The sequence below is a fragment of the Antechinus flavipes genome, chromosome 3 (genome assembly GCF_016432865.1).
Source record: "Antechinus flavipes isolate AdamAnt ecotype Samford, QLD, Australia chromosome 3, AdamAnt_v2, whole genome shotgun sequence".
Taxonomy (NCBI): Eukaryota; Metazoa; Chordata; class Mammalia; order Dasyuromorphia; family Dasyuridae; genus Antechinus; species Antechinus flavipes.
The window spans coordinates 541,534,314-541,559,147 of NC_067400.1; the positions used below are offsets into that span (position 1 = coordinate 541,534,314).

General features: G+C 32.8%; 1 protein-coding gene across 3 annotated transcripts in view; it reads left to right on the plus strand.

Moving 5' to 3' along the window:
- Positions 1-24,834, plus strand: part of RB1 (RB transcriptional corepressor 1) — a 182,635-nt gene that overhangs the window by 37,309 nt on the left and 120,492 nt on the right. For 2 of the 3 annotated variants that reach the window (XM_051987322.1, XM_051987321.1), the window contains exons 3-8: positions 6,854-6,969; positions 7,345-7,464; positions 10,100-10,138; positions 13,621-13,688; positions 17,284-17,394; positions 22,270-22,418. In XM_051987322.1, the coding sequence (XP_051843282.1) occupies positions 6,854-6,969; positions 7,345-7,464; positions 10,100-10,138; positions 13,621-13,688; positions 17,284-17,394; positions 22,270-22,418 (603 nt within the window). Of the gene's footprint in view, positions 1-6,853; positions 6,970-7,344; positions 7,465-10,099; positions 10,139-13,620; positions 13,689-17,283; positions 17,395-19,348; positions 19,462-22,269; positions 22,419-24,834 lie in introns of those variants that run through there. The other variant, XM_051987323.1, reaches the window with a different exon arrangement.

The window sequence follows — 24,834 nt, forward strand, 5'->3', positions numbered from 1 at the left end:
TTCTATCCACTGCACCACCTAGCTGCCCTTTAGATTTTTTTTACTGCTATTTTTTGAGCTCTTTCTGGCAGGTTCATTCTTAGCAGAGCCACATCTAGGTCCTCTACTCCACTGTCAATGCAAAAACTTTTGCTCCCTGCAGTTCCTTCCATAACTGCAAACTTTAGCTAAGTCCTTTATTCTGGAACTAAAACCAGGGATTCCTCTCCCTTGGAAATGCTCACTGGCAGTAAGATCCCTGCCCCTCTGCTATTGCATATAATGGGAGTGTGCTTGTTCCTCCTAGCTGGCAAGTATAGCTTGGGGAACTGCATGAGATGGACTTGATTTTCCTCCACAGGCAGAGGGTGTTTCAGTCTTCCCCTACTCCACTTTTGGCTATTCAAACAGTCCCTGAGATGAAAGTTCCTGAATCAAGCTTGCCTCCCCCAATCCATCTGCCCCCAGGGCTTATTAATTCAATACTGTCTGTTTGGATACCTTTGTACTTCAATTGGCTAAACCTGCTCCTGGGGGTGTTGAGTTTTTCTTAAGGTCCTTGAAAATTGTTGCTTTACCCCAACTTTTAATTATTTCTGCCATGCAGAAATCACCTTGAAGTGATTTTTTGTCTTGTTTGTGGGAAAAATTTGGAGAGCCTGGTATTTTCTGTCTTATTCTGCCATCTTCCCAGAATCCTCTTCAATTAAGAGTTTTTTTTTTTTTAAGATTGAGAAGACTTGAGTGTGTTTGTAGACCAAGGGGAAATTGAAGATAAAAGAGAAAATGGGCATGATAATGGGGATGATCTGCCAAATGAGGAAAATCATTCCCCAGATAGGAATGGAATGAGAATCAAAAGTTCAGTGGATAGTTTGGCTTTGATACAGCAATGGTCTATCCATCAGAGACTAGAATGGAAATAGTGGGGAAAGATATCTGAGTAATTTGAGATAAAGCAGAGGAGAAGAGAGAGCTCCTCACAAGTGACCGTTTTTTTCAGCAAAGTATCTAGGCAAGGTTCTTAGGAAAGAACACATGCTGTAGTAGATTTCTCTAGAAATGAGAAGATTTGGAATAGCTGTTGTGGACAACGGGATATCCAGTTGATTAGAAAATCATGAAAGGATTACCTTGCTTCAGTTAAGGCCCAGTTGAAATTATATAACAAAAATTTGTATTCAATCCATTCAACATGTTTTAGTTGTGCTTTTCTTTTCTTTCCTTTTTCCCTCTTGCTCTGTTCACTGATGCATGAATTGGAGTGATATAATTAGGGTTAAGGTTTGGCAAAACATACTGATAGTATTAGGTAGCAAGACATTTGAGAAAAGATAGCTTTTGCCTACTTTGCCAATTTTATTTTTTTATTATTATTTTCCTTTACGCACATTGTGTAGTCCAGATGGGCTACTTGAACTAGATATGTTTTATCATAGTTCCATGTCTTTAAACAGGGAGTCCCTTATGTCCTATATACTACTTCCTTCTCATCTGTGAATGTCAAAATTTCTTTAAAACACTGCATATCTTCATATTAAGGCTATGTCCATATCAAGCATTCTTCCTTGAGCCCTTTCCCACTCTCCCATTGAAATTGTCTTTTTGTTGTGCCACAATTCCCTTTTATTGTCCTGCCTCAGTTTCCCAAATTGTTTTGCCTCAGTTTCCCTGGTTGCAACCCTTCTTTTCTTCCTATTAGAACTGAGATAATTAGGGCTATGGAGATCTGGCATTCCAGAAGATAAGACTCCAGATGTCCTATTTCAGATACCTAATTGGGATTGTTTAGAAATCTAAATTTCAGACTTTCTGGCTCTAAGCTGGATACCTTTTTAACTCCCAGTTTGTTAGAATTTATGGTCCTACTCCCCCAACCTGTCAGAACCGAATTAATGGTTCCTGACTGGAGATTCTTGCTCACCAGAGTTTAGATTCCACCTTCCCACTCCCTTCACCTTCCCCCCCAGCTTTTGTTTAGTTACTGTGTATAAATATCATTGAGAACTCACATTTGCTGCTGGATGCTTTGGACATCAGCCCTGGGGGCAGCATGTCCCCAGCACAATCTCTCCCTCTCAGAAATCCAAATAAAATATTAACTTTTCTCTAATCTCTATCTTGCCTCAGCTTCTCCAGCATTACAATTTGGAGGTTCCACCGAGATATTAGAAAATGAGAGCCACCTTGGGCTCTCCACCTTGGGCCTCGGGGTGGCCGGAGATCTGGGTTCTTGGCCTGGAGAGGCTGGCCCTTTGGATTTTTTTCCCCAGAGTCTCCAGGAAAGAGCAGTTTTCATCCCCAGCCCAATAGTGGGCACTCCATTTCAGCCACGGGAGAGTAAATCTGGATGTTTTAGGACACAATCTGATCTGTTTATCTGTTCTGTTTTATCTGTTTTGTTTGTCTGTGCTAGCATCTGGATTCTCAGAATAATAAAATGCCGATGGGCATTAAATTCTGAGAAGGGTATCATTCCAGAACTATGGATGATATCCTCTGGTTTGGGTGTCTTCTAAGACACTTCTGGTCTGATCTGATTCTGAGTACCTTTTTGGGCACCTTCTGGTTATATGTGTTATACTGTGCAGTCTATGTCTGTGTAATTTGTGTTCTATGTTCTGTGTGACTTGTCTGTTTTGTTAATTTAAGAGCTCTGTTAAGTTTTAAGAACAATGATTAAGAAATTTGGGAATTGGTTATTTCAATGTTCCAAGTGTGCTTAGTATAAAAATTGCTTGGGATTTTAAACTTTTTAACTTGTTGTACTAATTTGTGAATAAAAAAGAACTGTGGCACAACACTTTCCTTCTTCAAATTTTCCTACAGTATTTTGTGTGAAACTTTTCTTTGTCTTCACTTTTGTAGTTTGCTTTATACTTATCTCTGTGTGTGGATATATATATATATATATATATATATTTTTTTTTTCTATAACCAGTAGGTTATGCAGTACCTCTTCATATAGTAGGCAGTTAGGAAATTTTTTTAAAAAATCAAATAGAGTGTCACATAGTAAAATATAACAAGTTTTATCTGGATAAAATTATGCTTATTTAGCAAGAAGGTAGAATTTTACAGAACATAAGCATTTCTTAAACTTTATATGCAAATAAATATGTGAAAGAAAATTCCACAAATATGTAAACTTTGTAACATTAGTTAGTAGTTTTATAGAAAATCTGTTCATATAATTTACTATATTTTATTTACTCTTTTCCTTTTCCTTATCTGAGGTAGTTAATGCATCTTTGATACATAAACTACATTTTTAAAAATGATGTATCTCCCAGGAAGAAATTATTTTTAGCTTTATATGCTAATTGGATAGCCATGTTGCTTTAGAGGATTTTAGAATAATAACAAAACAATTACAATCTTTTTCTTTCAAAATAACCATTTAGTTTTATGGGGGAAATTGCAGGCTAAAAATCAGCAGTATAAGGCCTGGTTTTGATGTCTGTCTAATGTTCTATTTAGCCTGACATTTCATAAATGAACCATTGTTTTGTTTCATGAGAATAAGAATAATAATGGATTAAATAGTCTAAATTCCATTTCTTAACTTGTTAAAAATATTTTGTTTCTCCATAACTTCACATGAGTATCAGCAAGCAACTACTTCACAAAACTTATATTAAACCTAGGTTTATTACAAGAGAAATGAACATGTAGGTGGAACCCAAAGAGTTCACAATCCATATGGAAGTTTACTTATTTATGACTACAACAAATGGAAGATGAGGAAATAAAGGGGCATGGTTTGGGAAGGGGGAAGATGCAAAGGTGGGAAAAGGACAGTTCACCTCACCTCCCCCCACTTCCCCTTGTAGAGAGCCTGAACTCTGGAGAAGTATACTTGAAACAAGGTGTTAACTCAGTGGAATTGATAAGATGATGGTTCTCTAGTTCACATATATACTTAGTACTTAGTATGCTCTAGTTCACATATATTCAGTATGCTGTAATTGTAATTGTAATAGAGTATTTAAGGACTGAGAAGGACTGGAAATGAGACATTCCATTTTTGACCACCCTCCTGGTGGCCCTCCTACCTCCTGCACTATTCCACTAAGATCAAGGCTGCTCCCAAGATCCTCCAGAAACTTAGCCCAAATGTTATACTCCAGCCCCTCAGGGGATGACAAAAGCCACACTATTTTTCCTTGGGAACTGATGTCTGCTTATCTTCAAGGGTCCTGATTTCTCAGCCTAGTGCAGATTCACTGGTGCCTGTCTTCAATCCCTAAAACACATAGGGAGTCTATTTTGGGTTGCAAACAAAAGCAAGAGTGATTGGGCATGAATGGGGGGATGGGAGGAAGGCCTTCATTTTTAACACATTCAGGGCCTCCAACATACTCTGACTTAATGTTTCTACAAAATATGGCAATTTAACAGATGAATTCAGGGAACTCCATAACGTTCCTTAACAGAAAGCAGCATTGATTATTGTAAAAAGATTACTAGGGCTTCAATCTTGGAAAAGACCTGGGTACAAAACCCAGCTCTAACACTTAATAGTTGTTTGACAAGTCAGCTAATCTCTCTGAAACTTTTTTTTTTCATCTTTGAAGTAGAGGATAATTCCTGAACTGTCTACCTTACAAGGTTGTTATGAGGATTATATGAGATTATATACACATACAAACACACACCCACACCCACAATTGTTATCTCCTATTATTATTTGTGTTCTTAAAGCATTGGAAAAGAGGAGTTTAATCATTACTATTGACAGATTTTTTAGGTTTGGAACAGAATTTTGTGAGATTAATTGTACCTATTATTATATTTTAAATCATTTGATAATTTATTATCAAATTAAGTATGCTAATAAAAAACAACTTTTTAATTCTATTCATATACTTTTGTATTGTTCACAAGGCCTGTATTTATAGGCAGAGGCAGTTTTATAAATAGGAGTTAAAATAGTATAAGTTTATAGGTATTGTAACCATCCCTGTGCTCAGTTACAGACTTTTTTCTTCTTAAGGAAGGGAGAATTATATTCAGAAGGAAAAAGTCCCAAACATTTTAAATCATTCATTAGTCTAGAACACATCATGGAAATTAGTTTTTCACATTGCTTTCCAAAGCATTGCAAATTGATAGTCTTTTTAAGGTAATGAAGCAGAGAATAAATAAATTCCTTTAAAAAAATGTTATTTTGTTTTATACCATCTTCATTTTCATCTGTGAAACATTCTGGTGAAGGAATAAGTTCAGAGGATGAGACACTGCTCAAGAAAGGCAGTCTTAGATGAATCTGCTGTAAACATCTTTAGGTAATGAAAGCAGCATATGATCACTAGGTACTAGGGCAATGAGAATGGGTGGGAGGAAAAGGATGGTTATTCTTGCCAAAGGGTGATTAAAAAAGCACTGATAAAACAACTGTTTACCTATATTATCCATATTTGCCTGAATATAATTTTTTTTAACTAGGACTAACCTTGACTATGTCTTTTAAAAAATAAATCTATTGTCTCAGTTGTCATTTTCCTTTAACTTTTACCAAATGATAGTCATATAACTAGTGATGAAGCATTTGCTGTCATGTTTGGAGGAAGATATAATGTAATTTAGTGCTAAAAACATTGGATTTGGACTTAGAAAACTTGAATTTGAGTCAAGTTTACAAATTGTGGCATCATTTATATAGACATCAACTTTTTTGAGCCTTAAATTCCTTATGTTTTAATAAGAATATAATAATGTTTCTGCTGTTTACCTAACGAGATTATTATATCAAGTGAGATGTTTAAATAATTGTTAACACATATAATACTTCAACTTTACAAAGCTTTTTACATACTTTACCTCATTTTATCTTAAGTAGTATTAGTATTGGAGCATCTAGGTGACACAGTAGATTAGATCCTTAAACCTGAAGTCAAGAAGATGTGAGTTCAAATTCAGCCTCAGACAATTACTAGCTATGTAACCTTATGCAAGTCTCTTAACTCTGCCTTAGTTTCTCATCTGTAAAATGAACTAGAGTAGGAAATAGCAAACCACTCCAGTATCTTTGCCAAATGGGATCATGAAGAGTCAGACATAATTGAAATGATTGAGCAACAACGAAGAACAATAATTAGTATTATTTTACTGAGAAGGAAACTAAGATTAGTGATTTGCCCAAGTATAATAAGCTTTAGCTTAAATTTGGTTTTTTCTGATTTCTAATACACCATGCTATTTTGTGGCCTTAAAAGGATAATCAATAGTTATAAAATTTTTTTTTCCTATCTAGACTGTAGGTATTTTTCATATTTGATAGTTTATATGTATGGTACTCAAATTTGATAATTTATGCTTTTCTATATCAGAATTGAAAGTTAAAATCTAATTATTGTGAAATGTTTAAAATGCATGCATTTTCTTATTTTTCTTTGCAAAATTAACATATAGTTTTCTATATAAAATGATGTGTTAATGTTTGCTTTTATATTTTTTAATATGTTAAAGATTAGACAAAATAGAATTTTTTTTTCAGATTCCAAAGTATACAAAAATCAAATGAGAAAATCGGCTCGGTTTCAGGCAGTCTATGAATTGTGAATGTTCACATTCTGAGATTGACTGTGAATGACATTAGAACATTTAAATGAGACATTTGCATCAGATGTATGATTTATATAATTTTTCAAATTGTTATTATTTGTATCTTTCTAATCTTGTTTTTAAAAAATTAACTACTGTAGCAAAACAAAAAACCAAGTCATTACGTGTGTATAAATGATTTTGAGGCATCATGAGAATGTATGTTTAAGACTTTGTTTATGTATACTGAAAAAAATAACTACTTGTATTTGTAATTTCTATCATGGTACATGTGATTAATAAGTAAATTTTTTTTTTTATTCCATAGGAATGTTATATTCAAAAGAAAAAGGAATTGTGGGGAATATGTATATTCACGGCATCCATAGACCTGGATGAGATACCATTCACTTTTACTGAGCTTCAGAAAAGCATAGATATAAGGTATATCCAAGTAGATTTGATTTATTTTGTCAATCAAGTTTTGAGTGGTTTAGGTTTGAGTGGTTTAGCCCACTTATCTATGATATCCAGCAAATATTGGAAATACTATAATTAGGACTTAAACCATTTATTTCTTTCAAATCTTATTGATAACTCTTTCTCACTATTCCTTCTTCCTATTAAATATGTAAAGAAAATCATTTTATGATTTTTCTCTTTAGGTCTAAATGATAATTTGTACAGAGGAATATAATGGAATCATTTAGTAAAATTATAGCACTCATTTCAAATTGAGATGCTTTTACTTAAAAATAAACTGCATTCAAGGAAAATACTTGACAGAATAATTTTTTTTCTTAATTCTTCCCCATGTAGTGTATGCAAATTTTATCATTTGATAAGAGAAATTGATACCAGTACTAAAGTTGATTGTACTGTATCCAGGCTGATGAAGAAATATGAAGTTTTATTTGCCCTCTACCACAAACTGGAAAGGTAAAATGAAATTTTTATTTTTAAAAGATACATCTTTGCTTTTATTCTTGATATCTTAATAATTCCAACTTGGTTTATTCAGCATATACTGAATATGTACTATATAGAATATTGTTTTCTTTTTAGTACAACAAGATTTTTTGATGTATGGTTCATTGTTGCTTTTTATATGTTGTGAACAAGTACCCTAGTTTCTTCCCTTGTCCAACAAATTTTTTTTTTCTAAATTGAGGGGTATCACAGAAGTAAAACTGCATTTTAGTTGTGTTGTTAGTGCTTGAACAATCAGAACAAAAGCAGAAGTGAGAAGGGTTCAGGGAGAAAGGTTTTTATCTTTTCTTTGCTCTCTTTGTTTCTTCCTTTGACATAAAATTGAGGAGGAATATTGCATCACTTCTCACATTAGAGACAAATGAGGAAAGCAAGATAACTTTTTCCATAATTGGGTCATTCCCCAGTTGTCTCTCAAAAGCAGAAAATTCTATTCTAGTTGTATCTTTCTGATGGGATGGGGAGAGCACCTAGGAAAAAGAAAGGTCCTAAAATGTCCTAGAGAGAATAGATTTGAGAATTAAGATATTAAAAAAACTTTATCCCAATTTCTACCACCAGAGGTTAACTCTTATTTTCCGTTTTTTCCCTTCCTTTTACTTACTATCCTCCTTAAAACATTTCTTCATATATGACAACATCCAGGAAGGAAAGTTTTTACTTAAATTTTTGGGAAAACAAATAATGAAATTTTTCTTAAGTGTTACATATCTAATTTCACTTAATCATTTTGGTGACCAAATCAAAATATTTTTCAAGTTGTTCATCACATGGGAAACTTTGAGTAGAAAAATATGGCAGCAAAAAATACTGTACTGCCAGAATTAAAGTTAAATATCCTCAATTATTATGTTATTCCTAGAAATAAAAAGTTTTCAGTTTTCAAATTTTTTTATTTTGAGGAAGAGCTAGGGTTTAATTGGGCAATTAATATTGTTGTTCTGTTCATTTTGTCCAAGTGTTATAAACTTTACTAATTTCTTGTTTCAACTTACATATTTTATTCTTCCTCATTTCCTTTCTCTTATTATCTTTTATAAGAAGCCTTTATAATATTCTCTTGGGGAGCATTAAGGAATATTCATATAAGAAAGTTATTTTTTAAAAAACACTTTGTGTACTAGGACAAATGTTTTACTGTGTCTATAATTTAAGTCTTTAACACCTCATTTTTCAAGGAAAGAAAAGAATAAACCAAATTTGCCATCATTTTACCCAATAAAAATTAGTATTATCCTAAAAGGAATTCAGAATTGTAGGAAAGAAAAGAAACACATTTAATTAGAGGGGAGAAAAAGGCAACTTATAGAGAATAACTCAGAGGAGTAGCTAGATGACACAGTGGGTAAAGCACTAGGTCTAAAGTTAGGAGGACCTGATTACCACTTACTAGCTCTGTGATCCTTGTAAGTCACTTAAATACTTGACCTCAATTGCCTCTCAAAAATAAAGATAAAAGAATAACTAAGAGAACAGAAAGAACAAGATGTTAATATAGGAAGAGCAATAAATGTTGGATGATTATGTATTTGCATAGCTAATTTTGATTATGGAGAGAAGTTATTCAGTTAAGTCGAGCAATATACATTTAGATTTGGCATATATTATATTGGATTTCCCTATCCCTAGTAGCTTGACTTCCGTGCAGCCATCTATCTATCTATCTATCAATCTATCATCTATTTGTATTTGTATATATTCATATATGCCCCAAAATATATTTCATTAAAAACTATAGAATTATTTTAGGATATTTCAAATGATGGTTTAAAGAGGTAGGCCAGAAGTATGCTTAATGGCATTGGGATTCTGCATCTTTAGTGAATAATACATATCCATATGATTGAGAGCAATTAAGAATTACTGCTTAGGAAACTTTGGGTTAGAAAAAAGTGTTTACTTTTTCTGCAAGACTGAATTATTCTGCTTCTTTTAATTTAACATTTTCTGAAAAAAAAAAAAAAAAAAAACTCGGAGTAGTAACCATGATGTAAAGTCCTTTATTTCATGCATCTTTAGTGAATAATACATATCCATATGATTGAGAGCAATTAAGAATTACTGCTTAGGAAACTTTGGGTTAGAAAAAAGTGTTTACTTTTCTGCAAGACTGAATTATTCTGCTTCTTTTAATTTAACATTTTCTGGAAAAAAAAAAAAAACTCGGAGTAGTAACCATGATGTAAAGTCCTTTATTTCAAAGTGGTGTATGATGGTAGCTTGTAAATGAGCATAATACAATAACATTATTGTGTATTAAAAATTATGGAAAATAATGTACATCGAGTTTTAAGGACCTTTCTATAAACTTTTAAAGTGTCTTTGTTATACATTATTATTATTATCATCATCATTTATTATTTTGGCCTAGATATGTGATTTCATTGGCATAGAGAATTCCTGATATGTGAAAAATTCTCTGAATCAAAATTTTTATATCAATATGAAATTTTCTGAATTGAAAAAATCTTTTATAACTTCTGTCTTTCTAAAATTGCATAATTTCTTTTAAAGAAGTATCAAAGACTTTCCCTCAAAAAATAAAAAAAAAACTTAGCCTAAAAGATATATTTTTTCCTTTCAGGACATGTGGACTTATATATATGGTTCAACCTAGTAGTCCGTAAGTGATTCAGAATATTGTTTTGTTTTTTCTTTTTTCTTGTACTAAACACACACACACACACACACACACACATATACACACATATATAATAATCATAATCTCATTGATTTAGAGGATGAGGCTAAGGTCATAAGTTCAGATCTGATAAAGGTCATTACTATATCACAAAGATTCCATGGGTATGGACTCTGATAATCAAGCTTTTCTTGGATGTGTTAAGCAGAATGTAGCAGACAACTCAGTGCTGCTTACTATTCTTATTTAAAAACAACTCAGTTCAATTAACAGATATTTATCAAGTGCTTTCATAAGTTCAACTGATAGCAATAGCTACTTCATAAATGATAACACACACTTATCAAGAAAAACTAATGATAGTTAAATAAGTTGTCCATTGCATGCCACCTAATGGGCCTCTGTAGTTTTTTGCTTGAGAAATTGAAGATGGAAGAGTGGCTCACCCAAAGTTAATTTTCCTATATATAGTAGATGATATTCCTGAGAAGGTGCTATACATCAAAATAATATGTAAAGCCTAATTTTCTCTTGGAACCAATGTTATAATAGAGGACTGTATTACTGGACTAATGCATTGTGGTATCTGAATATAAATATTATTGTGTCTTAAGAAATGATTAAATGGACAATTTGGGAGGAAACTAGGGAGACTGTCTGATCTCATGCTGAGTAGAGTAAGCTGAAGTAAAAAGTATATAATTCCCATATATAATATCAACATTGTAAAGAAAAAAATACTTTGAAATATCTTAGAATTTTGATTAATGCCATGGTAAATCTCCTAGTTCAGGGGATTGAAGATGAATTATGTCATCTACCTCCTGATAAAGAGTTGATAGACTTAAATGCCAGAATATAACATGCATTTTTGGACATTCCCAAAGTGAGAATTTTGTTTTGTTGGACTACATGTATTCGTAATAAGGATTTTTAAAAATTGTTAAATTGGGGAGAAGGTAGGAGAGAGAAATTTTTTAAGAATCCCAAAACAAATAAATATTTATCTTCATAATTTATTGCCTTATTTTATAATCTGAAATTTAAAAACTGAAGCTTCATCAGGGTCATCATCTTTGGAGAGATATTTGTTTTGTCTTTGTTTCTGTTTTTTTTTTTTTTTTTTTTTAAGTTTTATTGATGTTTTTTGGTTTTTAATGCCATAGTCATTTCCTTTTGCCATCTCACATGCTGCAAATGGGCAAAGATGATAACAAATGAGAATAGGTTTTGAGGAATCAAGCCTATTATATTTTCTTGGCTGAGCTTTGTATTTTCATCATTTTCTTCCTTTTCCATCAGCACTTCTGCCTGATTTGTCCTCCATGAAGCAGCATGTCCCTGCATTGGATACTCCTTAATGGCAGCCTGCCTCCTTCAGATTTCTTTATTTATTGTCTTTCTCCATTATATTGTAAGCTTCTTGAGGGCAGGGAATGTCTTTCTTTTTCTTACTTGTACCCATAGTACTTAGCACATAGAAGGTGATTAATAAATGTTTATGAACTATCTTTGAATTGGTCCAGCTATCTTAAATATCAGTTTAGAAATAGTCAATAAAAGTAACTAAGTTGGCTGTAAACTTTAACCCAGTGATCTCACTATTGGGTATGTGTCCCAAAGATGTTAAAGAGTTCCAAAATGTACTAAAATGTTCATAATACTCTTCTTTGTGATAGCAAAGAATGAGAAACAGAGTGAGTAATCATCGATTGAGGAATGGTTACAAAAACTGGAAGAGTCCAATAGATTTTATTGCACAATAAGAATTAATAAGTATTTAGAAAAATATGGAAATATTTTTATGAATGTGTGAAAAATGAATTTAGAATAGAAAAGAACATGTTAACCATTATCATCAGAAAGAATTAAACAATTACTATGTACTAAGTACTTTGTTTATTGCTGGATACAAAAAAAAAAAAAAAAAAGACCAAAACATAGTCTGTGTCTTTGAGAATTTTTATGGGCAATAAGATTTGCAAATATCCACATACAAGAGTTATATAATATAAATAGGAGGAAATGTTAGAGGTAATGTAATGTAACTAGCAGTAGGAGGAAAGGAGTTGGGAAAATCCTCTTACATAAAGTGGTATTTAAGTTGAGCCTTTAAGAAGTCAGAGAATTGAGGAGTCAGGAGTGAGGAGGGAGCAGATTCCAGGCATGAAAAAATAAGGTATGTGATTAGGAAATGAAATGTCATTTGTGATGAATAAGAAGGAGGCCAATATGATTGTAACAGAGTACTGGCAGGAGAAAAAAGTATAAGACTAAAAATTGGGAAAGGACTAGGTTGTGAAAGTCTTTAAAAGCCAAACGAAGGGTCTTCTATTTGATCCGGAGGTAATAGGGAGCCACTATTTATAAAAATAGGAGTATTGTGGTCAAACCTAGACTTTTTAAAGGAAGATCATTTTGGCAGCTGAAACATAGTGTACAGAAACAGGGAGGCCAACCAGAAGGTTATTGTAATAGTCCCATGGTTAGAGCATGAACTCTGTTTTAATTGGAACAGTAAATCTTTTATGGAGGCATAAATAATTGCTGCAATCAGCATTCATTTGAGATTATATAACATAATTTTGTAGTGAACTAGTTAGCATGATTTTATAATTTTCTCCAGTAGCTTGTGACTAAGAGTTAAGCAACATACAGTGGGACTTGAATAGTCAAACACAAAGTTGGGGCTTGGATAGTCAAAATTGACAGTAGAATAAGGGTTAGGCACTCAAGTATAGAGGATAGTATAGAGTTGAAATGGTTCACCAAGGGTTCCAGATAGCAAAGGGAGGAAAGTATACTTAGGATAAAGGGGATAGTCCCGGAGGGGTTGGAGCAGGGGGAGGAGGAAACAAAATAAAGAAGAAATAACAAAAACCCTGAGGGGTAGTGGGATTGGAGGTTACAGTGATGAGGAACGGGGTTAGTGTTAAGGAAGCTGAGTTTTGAGTAATTGAAAAAACATATGGTTCTAGAAAAGAGATAATGAAATTATCTCCCACTGTCAGGTCTGGAGGCAGAAGGTTACTGGTTCATATTATTGTAGATGTTGTTACATATCACTATATTAGATGTTTGTGTTTGGATTTTCTTTTCAGTTTGATCTGTGGTAAAAAGAGGATTTCCTCCTCAGAAATGACTGATGACAGAAGGCTTCAATAAAAATTTTTTTTAATTACATAAAACCAAGGCAAAATTTGAATATTTGATCTCCTCCCCTACCTTGATAATAGTCTGCTAAGATTTTGAACCTTCACCATAATAAATGTGACTTGATTTATCAGAGAGAAAGTACTATTTGCCAGTGAGGGCAGAATTTTCTGGAATTAAAAAGAAACGGTTTTTATAAAGTAATATGCCCTATTGCATGCTTCCTACCCCTAGATTTGGCTTTATAATATCATTGATACCTTTTATCATTATAAATTTTTCATTTTTTTCCCCTGTGATCTATTTACTAGGATATCTTCTGAAATAAATTCTATGTTGGAGCTAAAAGTATCTTGGATCTTATTTTTGTTGGCTAAAGGTAAATTTATTATATTTATCAAATTAATCTATTTAAAGTTTGCATCACCTAAACCATTACATAAATGTAAGCTATTATTGTTTATCAAATGATTCTATTGCTTATGGATTTATGGATTTAGAATTGCTTCTAAAACATCCCCAACAAAAGGATTCAGCTTTTTCTTAAGACCTCAAGAGAGGAACTCATTATTCTCCCCTATTTCATTTGGGAATGGCTTCAATCACTAAGAAATGTTATTGGGGGTTTTTTAATAGCAAACTTAAATACATGTCTCTGAAAAACCATCCTCATTCTCTGCCAGTTTCTTCTGAGTTATGTCTTTTAAGTACTTAAAGATAGTTTCAAGTCTAATTTTCTTTTTTGGATTAAACATTCCCAATTCTTTCAACTTATTGCCTTTTATATGGATATTCTTCAGTTTGTCAATGTTCTCCCTAAAATGTGGTACTCAGGACTAAACCAGAGCTCTAAATGTGATCTCATCAGGCTAGAGTACAAATCTAACACTTCCCTCTTTCTTGGACTCTTTTCTTCTCTTAATGTATCCTTAGGTTGCATTAACTTTTGGCTGTCATACTTTTGACTCATAGTAACCTTAAAATCCACTAGAACCCCTAGAACTCTATTAGATTAACTATTGACTAGCTATACTTTTCCCATATTATTCTTGTAGAATTAAATTTTTTTGAAAGCAAGTGTGGGATTCAAGTTTATCTCTTTTTAATTTAATCATAATTTTAAACTTAATTTTAAACTTATATTAAACCATATATCCCATCACTGTTGCCATTTATCTTTTGGATCTAATTTTGGCATCCAGTTAGTCAGTATCTTGACTAATACAGCTTTTTGTCATCTGCAAACTTGATAAGCATGCTATCTCTATATTCTTTGAAATCATTGAGGAAATTGTTGAATTAATAGATGCTTTGAGTGCTAACATTGAAACCTTCTAATCAGCTTTTAGAAGCTGATTATTGGGATCACATTCAACCAATAACATAGCTAACAGTTTGATTATTATCTGGCCTCTCTCCACTTTGTCCACCATCATAACATCTGAGACTGTTAGATGTTTTGCTGAAATCTAGACACTGTGTCTGTGGATTTCCCTAATCTAGCAATCTAGTATCCTTTGAAAAAGGAAATGAGATTGATGAAGCATGACTCTTTATGTTGCCTTGGTGAGGCAATATGGTAGAGTAGAAAAAGCACTGCATTTGAAGTCAGGACCTGTTGAATTTTCATTTTGGCTCTGCCACTCATTACCTTTATGACTGGGTACAGCTTGAGTAGTGCAAATGGTGAATCCTGTGAAATGGTAACATATTTAAAACTGTACCATTCAAAGTTTTAATTATAAACTATGGTAGTTGATTCTAGTTGAATGGAAATATGTAGTGGAAAAGTGAATAATGCAACTACTTCCCTGAGTTTATTATTCATGTTTCCTAAGCAGGACCTGGCTGTTTTTCATTTCCCCTCTTCAAATCTCTGCTTTTTTTTTTTTTTTTTTTTTTTTCTGTAAAATGAAGGAGCTGGGTTAGTTGATTTTTATGATTCAGTAACAGTGAATTCTGCTTCAGTTTCTAAATATCCACAAACTACTTTGTTGATAATGTTCTTTAATATTGCATGAATGCTATTTCTTGCTATCAAAGGCTAATCAGATTGATACTCTGCATTGTAAAGACTCCCTTCTTTTCTCTTTGTTATTTTTTAATTGGGCCAACACTTATAATTATCCAGATTTGCAGTGTCTCTCCCATTTGACCTGATCTTTAAAAAGTTGCCTGACAATGGCTGTACAGTCTTATCTGCTAGCTCTTTCGGTACCTTGTGGTGCAGTTCATTGGGGCCAAGTGATGTGAATTTGTGAGGATAGCTAGGCATTTTATTACTTTTTTCCTGCTTATTTTGAATTTCATTTTATTTGGAAGAAACAATAGAAACAAAGTTTCAGTTAAGTCTTGCCTATTACATTATATAATGATAATGATTATTATCATTACCCTAACCACAGCCCAGTACTGTCTCAATGAGTAGTATGCTCACATATGGAAACTACTTTTCTAACAGTGTTTCATTTTCCTTTGACCAATTTATAAGGCTTATCTAGGGTATAAATATCAGGCACACCCTATTGTGTGTAGTGCTAATCATAAAGACTAATTAGAAGCATAACTTTGGGTTATTTAACTTCTTTGACCCTTAATTTCCTAATCCCTTCAGTAAAAAAAAATTAATATTGTACTTCCTGTTTCATAGAAATATTGTATACAAAATTCTTTGTAAACCTGAAAGGACTATTTAATTGTAAGTTTCCAGATGTCATATATTAACCAATAATGCTTGAAAGCCAACTGTAGTACATCTTAATATCCAAATTTGGAGTACATTAACATTGTATTGAAGGTTCCACACTCTTCTCATGAAGGCCCACTTGAAATGAATTTCTGATATGCATTCAAGATAATGTATATGTGTATGTGCTATAAATGTATACATGTATGTATATATACATAGCCCTATGTTAGTATTTGAAATACATTTTACCTCTTTGCAAAATAGTAAACATTCTTCTTGGAGAAGGAAGAGAATGAGCACCATATAGCTCCTACTTTATGCCAAGAGTTATGCTAAGTGTTTTACAAATATTATATCATTTGATTCTGACAATAAGCCTGTGAGATAGATGTTATTAACCCCATTTTATAGTTTGAAAAACAGAGGCAAACATATGTTAATGACTTGCCTAGTCTCATACAGTTAATTAATATATGAAGATGGATTTGACCTCAGGACTTTCTGACCCAAGTCCAGCAAAGGTCTATCTACTGCACCACTTAATTTGCCCTCCTGGTAATGGTCAGTATAATGCATTATAACTTGGTGATCTTAATCTAGACTGAATGAAAAATTTGAACTTTTATTTCCAGAGGAAGAGTATGTATGAGTGTGTATTTATATATAAAATATATGCAGTTTTAAGCTTTAATAGGTTAAAACAGCATTAAGATTTTTGGAATAATATGCCAAACACATCTACATATACAGATATATGTGTGTGAATAACTCTTTATATGTACATATGCTTCCCATAGAAATATATATAATAAATACACATACTTATAATATTTGTTATTGTTACCTTAAAATCCAAGCTTTGGGGGACAGAGGTTATTATATTTTATAGTGCTTATACTTTTATGTGTAGTTTTTATATATCATATAAATATACACATACATATGCTACTGGGTGCAACATGGTACAAAGGAAAAATTATTGACTTCAGAATCAGAGGTCTTGTTCAAATCCTAATCTCAATACCTGCTCTTTACATATGTGACTTTGCACAAATCTCTGTGAGCTTTAATTTCTTCATCTTTTAAATGAGGAGATTGGAGTAGGTAGCCTCTGAGGTCTCTTCCAGCTCCAGATTTTTGATCTTATCAAGAGATAACTTGAAATATATTTTCTCATTTTGCAACATAGTAAACATTCCTCAAGTAGGGTTAGTTTACTAAACTTTTCACAACTTATTAATCTTAATCACTAGACAATTTTAAAAGCCAACTTTTTTATTTCTAGGTAAAATATTACAGATGGAAGATGATCTGGTGATTTCATTTCAGTTAATGTTGTGTGTTCTTGATTATTGTATCAAACTCTCACCTCCTGCAGTGCTCAAAGAGCCATACAGTAAGTATCCCATGGTCTTATTCAATATTTCTAAATACTAAATAGGTAATTTCTTTAATGATTATGCTCATTATTTTGTAAAATCTGAGATTCTAACCTTAAATTTTTTTTTTTTTTTTAAATTTTTTTATTTAATAATTACATTATATTTACACTCATTTCTGTTCCGATTTTTTTTTCCCCTCCCTCCCTCCACCCCCTCCCCTAGATGGCAAGCAGTCCTTTATATGTTGGATATGTTGCAGTATATCCTAGATACAATATATGTTTGCAGAACCGAACAGTTCTCTTGTTGCGTAGGGAGAATTGGATTCAGAAGGTATAAATAATCCGGGAAGAGAAACAAAAATGCAGATAGTTCACATTCGTTTCCCAGTGTTCTTTCTTTGGGTGTAGCTGCTTTTGTCCGTCATTTATCAATTGAAACTCAGGTCTCTTTGTCAAAGAAATCCACTTCCATCAAAATATGTCCTCATACAATATCGTTGTCGAAGTGTATAATGATCTCCTGGTTCTGCTCATTTCACTTAGCATCAGTTCATGTAAGTCTCGCCAGTCCTCTCTGTATTCATCCTGCTGGTCATTTCTTACAGAACAATAATATTCCATAACATTCATATACCACAATTTACCCAGCCATTCTCCAATTGATGGGCATCCATTCATTTTCCAGTTTCTAGCCACTACAAACAGGGCTGCTACAAACATTTTGGCACATACAGGTCCCTTTCCCTTCTTTAGTATTTCTTTGGGATATAAGCCCAATAGAAACACTGCTGGATCAAAGGATATGCACATTTTGATAATTTTTTGGGCATAATTCCAGATTGCTCTCCAGAATGGTTGGATTCGTTCACAACTCCACCAACAATGCATTAGTGTCCCAGTTTTCCCGCATCCCCTCCAACATTCATCATTATTTTTTCCTGTCATCTTAGCCAATCTGACAGGTGTGTAGTGGTATCTCAGAGTTGTCTTAATTTGCATTTCTCTGATCAATAATGATTTGGAACACTCTTTCATATGAGTGGTAATAGTTTCAATCTCATCCTCTGAAAATTGTCTGTTCATATCCTTTGACCATTTATCAATTGGAGAATGGCTTGATTTCTTATAAATTTGAGTCAGTTCTCTATATATTTTGGAAATGAGGCCTTTATCAGAACCTTTAACTGTGAAAATGTTTTCCCAGTTTGTTGCTTCCCTTCTAATCTTGTTTGCATTAGTTTTATTTGTACAAAGGCTTTTTAATTTGATGTAATCGAAATTTTCTATTCTGTGGTCAGTAATGGTCTCTAGTTCATCTTTGGTCACAAATTTCTTTCTCCTCCACAAGTCTGAGAGATAAACTATTCTATGTTCCTCTAATTTATTTATAGTCTCGTTCTTTATGCCTAGGTCATAGACCCATTTTGATCTTATCTTGGTATATGGTGTTAAGTGTGGGTCCATGCCTAATTTCTGCCATACTAATTTCCAATTATCCCAGCAGTTTTTATCAAATATTGAATTCTTTTCCCAGAAGTTAGGGGCTTTGGGTTTGTCAAACACTAGATTGCTATAGTTGACTATTCTGTCTTGTGAGCCTAGCCTTTTCCACTGATCCACTAATCTATTTCTTAGCCAATACCAAATGGTTTTGGTGACTGCTGCTTTATAATATAATTTTAGATCAGGTACAGCTAGGCCACCTTCATTTGATTTTTTTTTCATTAATTCCCTTGAGATTCTCGACTTTTTATTGTTCCATATGAATTTTGTTGTTATTTTTTCTAGATCAATAAAATATTTTCTTGGAAGTCTGATTGGTATAGCACTAAATAAATAGATTAGTTTAGGGAGTATTGTCATCTTTATTATGTTCGCTCGGCCGTCTAACCTTAAATTAAAAAAAGCTATTTTAATTTAATTTCATATTTTATGTTAATAAATATATATGTATACATATATTAAAATTAGTGTGGTGACAGATGGAAGATGATCTGGTGATTTCATTTCAGTTAATGTTGTGTGTTCTTGATTATTGTATCAAACTCTCACCTCCTGCAGTGCTCAAAGAGCCATACAGTAAGTATCCCATGGTCTTATTCAATATTTCTAAATACTAAATAGGTAATTTCTTTAATGATTATGCTCATTATTTTGTAAAATCTGAGATTCTAACCTTAAATTAAAAAAAGCTATTTTAATTTAATTTCATATTTTATGTTAATAAATATATATGTATACATATATTAAAATCAGTGTGGTGGCATGGGGTACACAAGTGTATATATATATATATATTATGTGAATAACATCTTATATGCTTTTTCTTATTGCATTTTATTGTATGTGACTGACTTTTCTGAGCATGAGCTCTTACTGTGCTTCACTTACTAAAATAATGAAAAAAAATTAAATAAAAATAATACTTATTCTTAAACATGAAAGAAATTTTGACCAAAGATTGGATTGGAGTTGAGATTGGAGGACATGAATTTGTATATAATAAACACAGTTGTGAAATTTGGTCCATCTGTGTTCAGCAATTTATGAGTAGGAATAGAAGTGGCTGGTGGGAATAATCTAGGACATCTTTAACCCCTTGAGATTAGCTTCCCCTTCAACTTTCATGACTCATCTTTCTCCTCAGTGCTATACAGTACTGGTCTGTTAGGCTATAGAGATTCTATTGACTAAGACTGAGTCTGAGATTGGCCAGTTTGTTCTTGCTTCTGTTCATGTTATAGAGTGACTGGTAGAAGGGGGAGGGAATAGTAGGGAAAGAGTGGTAAGTTTAATCAAGTGTTACCTTCCCTATTCCCCTGGCAGAGGGTGCTGATGAACTGGACTTGGGCTTAGGTTTGGCCCATACTTACCAGCATATTCTTTCATACTTAATGTTTCCCCTATAAGGATATAAACTTCTGAAAGACAGAATTGCTTCACTCTTTGTATTTAGATGTACAGTGCTTGGAGCATAGTAGATACTTAATAAATTGCTTGATTAATAGATGGAGGGCCTTGCTTAGTAAGACTAAGCTGGGAGATTATTTACATTTAACACCATAAGGTACGAGATAAGATACTTCTCCTGCTCCAAAGTAATATAATTTATACTAAAAATGAATATGAGATAAATTTACATTGTTATGTTAACTGCAAAAGTTTAATTATTTTTAGTTTCACCAGGATTTTATTTCTTGAATGGATTCTCTTATGTTCACCATAGTTTTTTATATTAGTATTGTTAGTTCTGGTACTTTTTTTTTTATAAGTTCACTGTCTTTGTCCCATCCTAGAGAGCCAGAGTTGTAGAATAACCTAGGACAAGTATACATTAAAATATAATGTTTAATATATTTACTATAATTTAGTATTATATGTGGATTCCTCCTTATTCTAATAGATGGCTATTAACAGAGTTTGTTTCTATTTTAGCATATGAATATACATTATATTTATTAAACTCCATTTCACTCTCCTTCCATCTTCATGGTGCTCAAAAACATCACTTTTTTCTTCTTTCTAGCCAAATGTCACTTCATCCTCAATCTTGGTTGTCCTACCATTGTTTTCACTATACAGTCATTAATGTGGGCAAGTTAAGTTATTCTAGGTACTCCTTGAGATCCCATCTCTATCACTTGACAGTGGATATAATAATTCCTTATTACTATCACTAATCTCTTTTCTCCTTTAGTTAATTCCATTTCTGAGATAGCTGTTCTTTAGTCCTTCTGTAGCTACAATTTCAGAAAAGTAACATTTGGGAAAGAAATAGAAAAGTCCTCTTAGCATCCCTAAAGCCACCTGTGACTTTTCAAACTTTTGTGTCCTTAGAGCTGAGCCAGTTTTGCCCAAGTCTCAATTAAGCCAGATTGTGGCCAATTAAAATGTCTCAGCTTCCATAAATTATATTTAAGCCTGTATTATAAGGATATCTTGATTTCTCACCAAGAGGTTAGCAAACAGTGTGGTGATTTTGGTAGAGGGACTATTTAATTCAACTCTATTAAGATATGGAGACCTAGTGTTGTTTGTGGAGAGAGTGCTCACACTGGTGAAATCATTTATGTTTTTGAAGAATACCAAGTATAATTTATCTAAATGTTATCCTGAATTTAAGCTGTACCACTAAAATGAAATAGTTTTTGAAAATATTTTTCAAAGATATTTCAAAGAAATGAACTTACTTATAAATTTGTCTTACAATTTTACAATTTGTATTTGGTGGGGATAGTAGGGAAGTGTGGTCCATTTTGGAGCAATAAAGTATTTGTTTTTATTATACATTTACTAGAAGGCCATATGTTAGTAATGGATTGAACCTTGAATTTAGACAGGAAGACTTCAGTTCAAATTTGGCCTCTGACACTTAAATATTTAGTGATTATGGGCAAATCACTTAGCCTGTTTCCTCATCAGTAAAATGAAAATGTTGCCTTTGATGGCTTAAAGGGTTTTTTTTGAGCTCCAAATTAAAGATCCGGTGATCTTGTGTTTTGAACTCTTGACAGATTCGTATAGATCATTTAAAAAATGTTTAAGGTAGAAAAATATCTGTTATATATACCCTGCCACACTACAAACTCATCACCTATATCAGTTTATATACCAAATCTCTCCTTTTTCTCCTTTGTTAAATCTCTGACTTGAGTGTGGCACACTATATTTCCTAACTCTGTCATTGTAAGGGCTGGATATTGCTAAAAACTATCATAAGCATTTAGCTTGTATACTTAAAATGTGAAATAGCAAATCTTATTTTATGAGCAAGAATGGGTTGGAAGTAGGATATTGTCTTTTTGATAACTTCTATTATTATGTCAAATATTTTATTACATAGAACAAGGAATGTATTAACATTTATGGTCTATTTTGTTATTACAGAAACTGCAGTGAGTACATTATCTATTAATGGTTCACCCAGAACACCAAGGCGAGGTCAAAGCAGGAGTGCACGGATCACTAGACAACCAGAGACTGACACAAGGGTCATTGAAGTTCTTTGTAAAGAGCATGAATGTAATATAGATGAGGTAATTTTTACAATTGTATTGAGATGCAAATTTTCCCTTACCATAGTTTTTTTGTTCTAAATACTAGATGCATATAATCATATGAAACTTTTTAATGCTCTTTGGTTTTTAAATCCAGTCTGTGCTAAACATTGGAAATACAATTAATAAAAAGAAAGTAAGTCCCTTTGCTAAAGGAACTTAAATTTTATAGGAGGAGACTACATACAAAAAGATATGAAAGCTGGGGTAGAGGAGTTATAGGGAAGAGACAAAATGGAATACTATGCTATCACATTTTATTTTATAGAGGTGAAACCCAGCAGAATAGCAAATACAAAGTAGAGTGAGCTGAGTCCAGTTTCTGGGAGGAGTTCAGTCTTCTGCCTTCTAGTTCTCCAGTCAGAGGGGAGAAGTTGCTGGGGAGGTGGTGTCAATTAAGGCTTGAAGATACAACATGAGGATGAGTTTAATAAAGATGAGTATATCTTAGAGGATGAAGGCTGGGGAACTTGTTCCTTGGAGTTGAAACCATGTAGAGCAGCAGAATGAAAAGTGAAGTAAATTGAGAGTCCAGTGTGTTCTCTATAAAGGAAGGAAAGGAAAATATATAAGGAAAAGAAAACTTAAGGAAAATCACATCAAACATAAAAAACAAAGAAAACCCTAGCGTTAAATTTATGTTCCACATCTGTGGATTTCCTACTCTGGAGGAGAGGAGGATGTTGCATTATCTTCTCTTCTAATTGGGGCCAAACAGTCATTATAATTTTATAATATTCAGTTTTGATTGTTTTGTTGTATATATAGTTTTTCCTTTGGACTGTCAATTTATATATATTTTGTTTTTAGTTCTTTTCTGATAAATATTTTGTCCTGTGTAGAGCCTTCTTTTGGTCATGGGCCTCCTTGGATGTGTGCCTTCATCAGAGAAGGCACTGTGCTCTATACGCAAAACAGAATTGAAGTAGTTTAAAAGAAACATGTGCAGTTATAGAATCCATGCCAAATGTTTATATGATTATTTGTGCTCCATCTGTGATAGAGCATTCTGAGTTGGTTTTGGTTTGATCAGTTAGTTAGATAGACTGTTACTTGACTCTAACATAGTGATGTCATTTTGGTTCTCTTCAGGAACAAAGGGAGCCTAGTCGGATAATCTCTAGGTAGTTCTCCCTTGCTAATCTCCATCCTTCCTCAGAGACACACATATTGACTTACAGGCTTGTGCCTGGGAAGTTCATAGGTATTATTATCCTACAGCAGATATTGCACACCTCTTCTCATTCTCAATCTTAATCTTAAATAATTAATTCTTAATCTCAATCTTAAAACCAATAAACAGTTGTTATGGTAAAGGCTTTGAGGAAGGAAAAAGATCAGCTAGTTTGTCCATAAATAGTAATATTTAATACTATGTATAAAATACAAAAAAAGAAACAGTTCCTGTCTCTCAAGGAGCTTACAATCTATTGGGGAAAGACAGTATCCAAAAGGAAACTGAAAATTGAGGGGGCTGAAGGAAGAAAAGGGGCATAATGACCAAAGAAGTCCAAAATGAATGCAAAGCCATGGGAAATGAAGAAGTGGATGTCTTGAGTTCCTTCCCTTTTTTTTTTTTTAATAATTTTTTTTTCAATTATGTGTGAAGACAATTTTTTTAGCATTCATTTTTTAAAAATTTGGTTCCAAATTTTTCTCCCTTCCTAAAATGGTAAGCAGTTTGATACACATTATGTGCAATCATGTAAAAAACATTTCTGTTTTAGCCACATTTGTGAAAGAATGAATAGACCAAAAGAAAAAAACACATAAAAATTTAAAAAATGAAAATAATGCTTTGATCTGCAGAATCCATCATCAGTTCTTTGTATAGATTTTCCATCATGAGCCCTTTCTAATTGTCTTGGATCACTATGTTGCTAAAAAGAGCTAAATCATTTATAGTTATTCATCACACAATGTTATTGTGTACAATATTTTCTTGATTCTGTTCATTTCATCTTGCATCAGTTCATATGTCTTTCCAGGTTTTTTCTGAAATCTGCCTGCTCATCATTTCTTATTGCACAATAGTATTCCATTATATTCAAATACCACAGCTTGTTTAGCCCTTCCCCAATGATGAGCATCCTCTCAGTCTCTGATTCTTCGCCATTACAAAAAGAGCTGCTATAAATATTTTTGTACATGTAGGTCTTTTCCCCTTTTTAATATTCTTTTTGGGTTCCAGACCTAGTGGTATTTCTAGATCATAGGATATGAAGTTTGTTGTTCTTTGGACATAGTTCCAAATTGCTCTCCAGAATGGTCGTATTAGTTCACAACTCCACCAGTAGTGCATGTATCCCAATTTTCCTACATTATCTCCAACATTTATATTTTCCTTTTTTGTCATATTAGCAATCTGATAGCTATGAGGTACCATTTCTCTAAT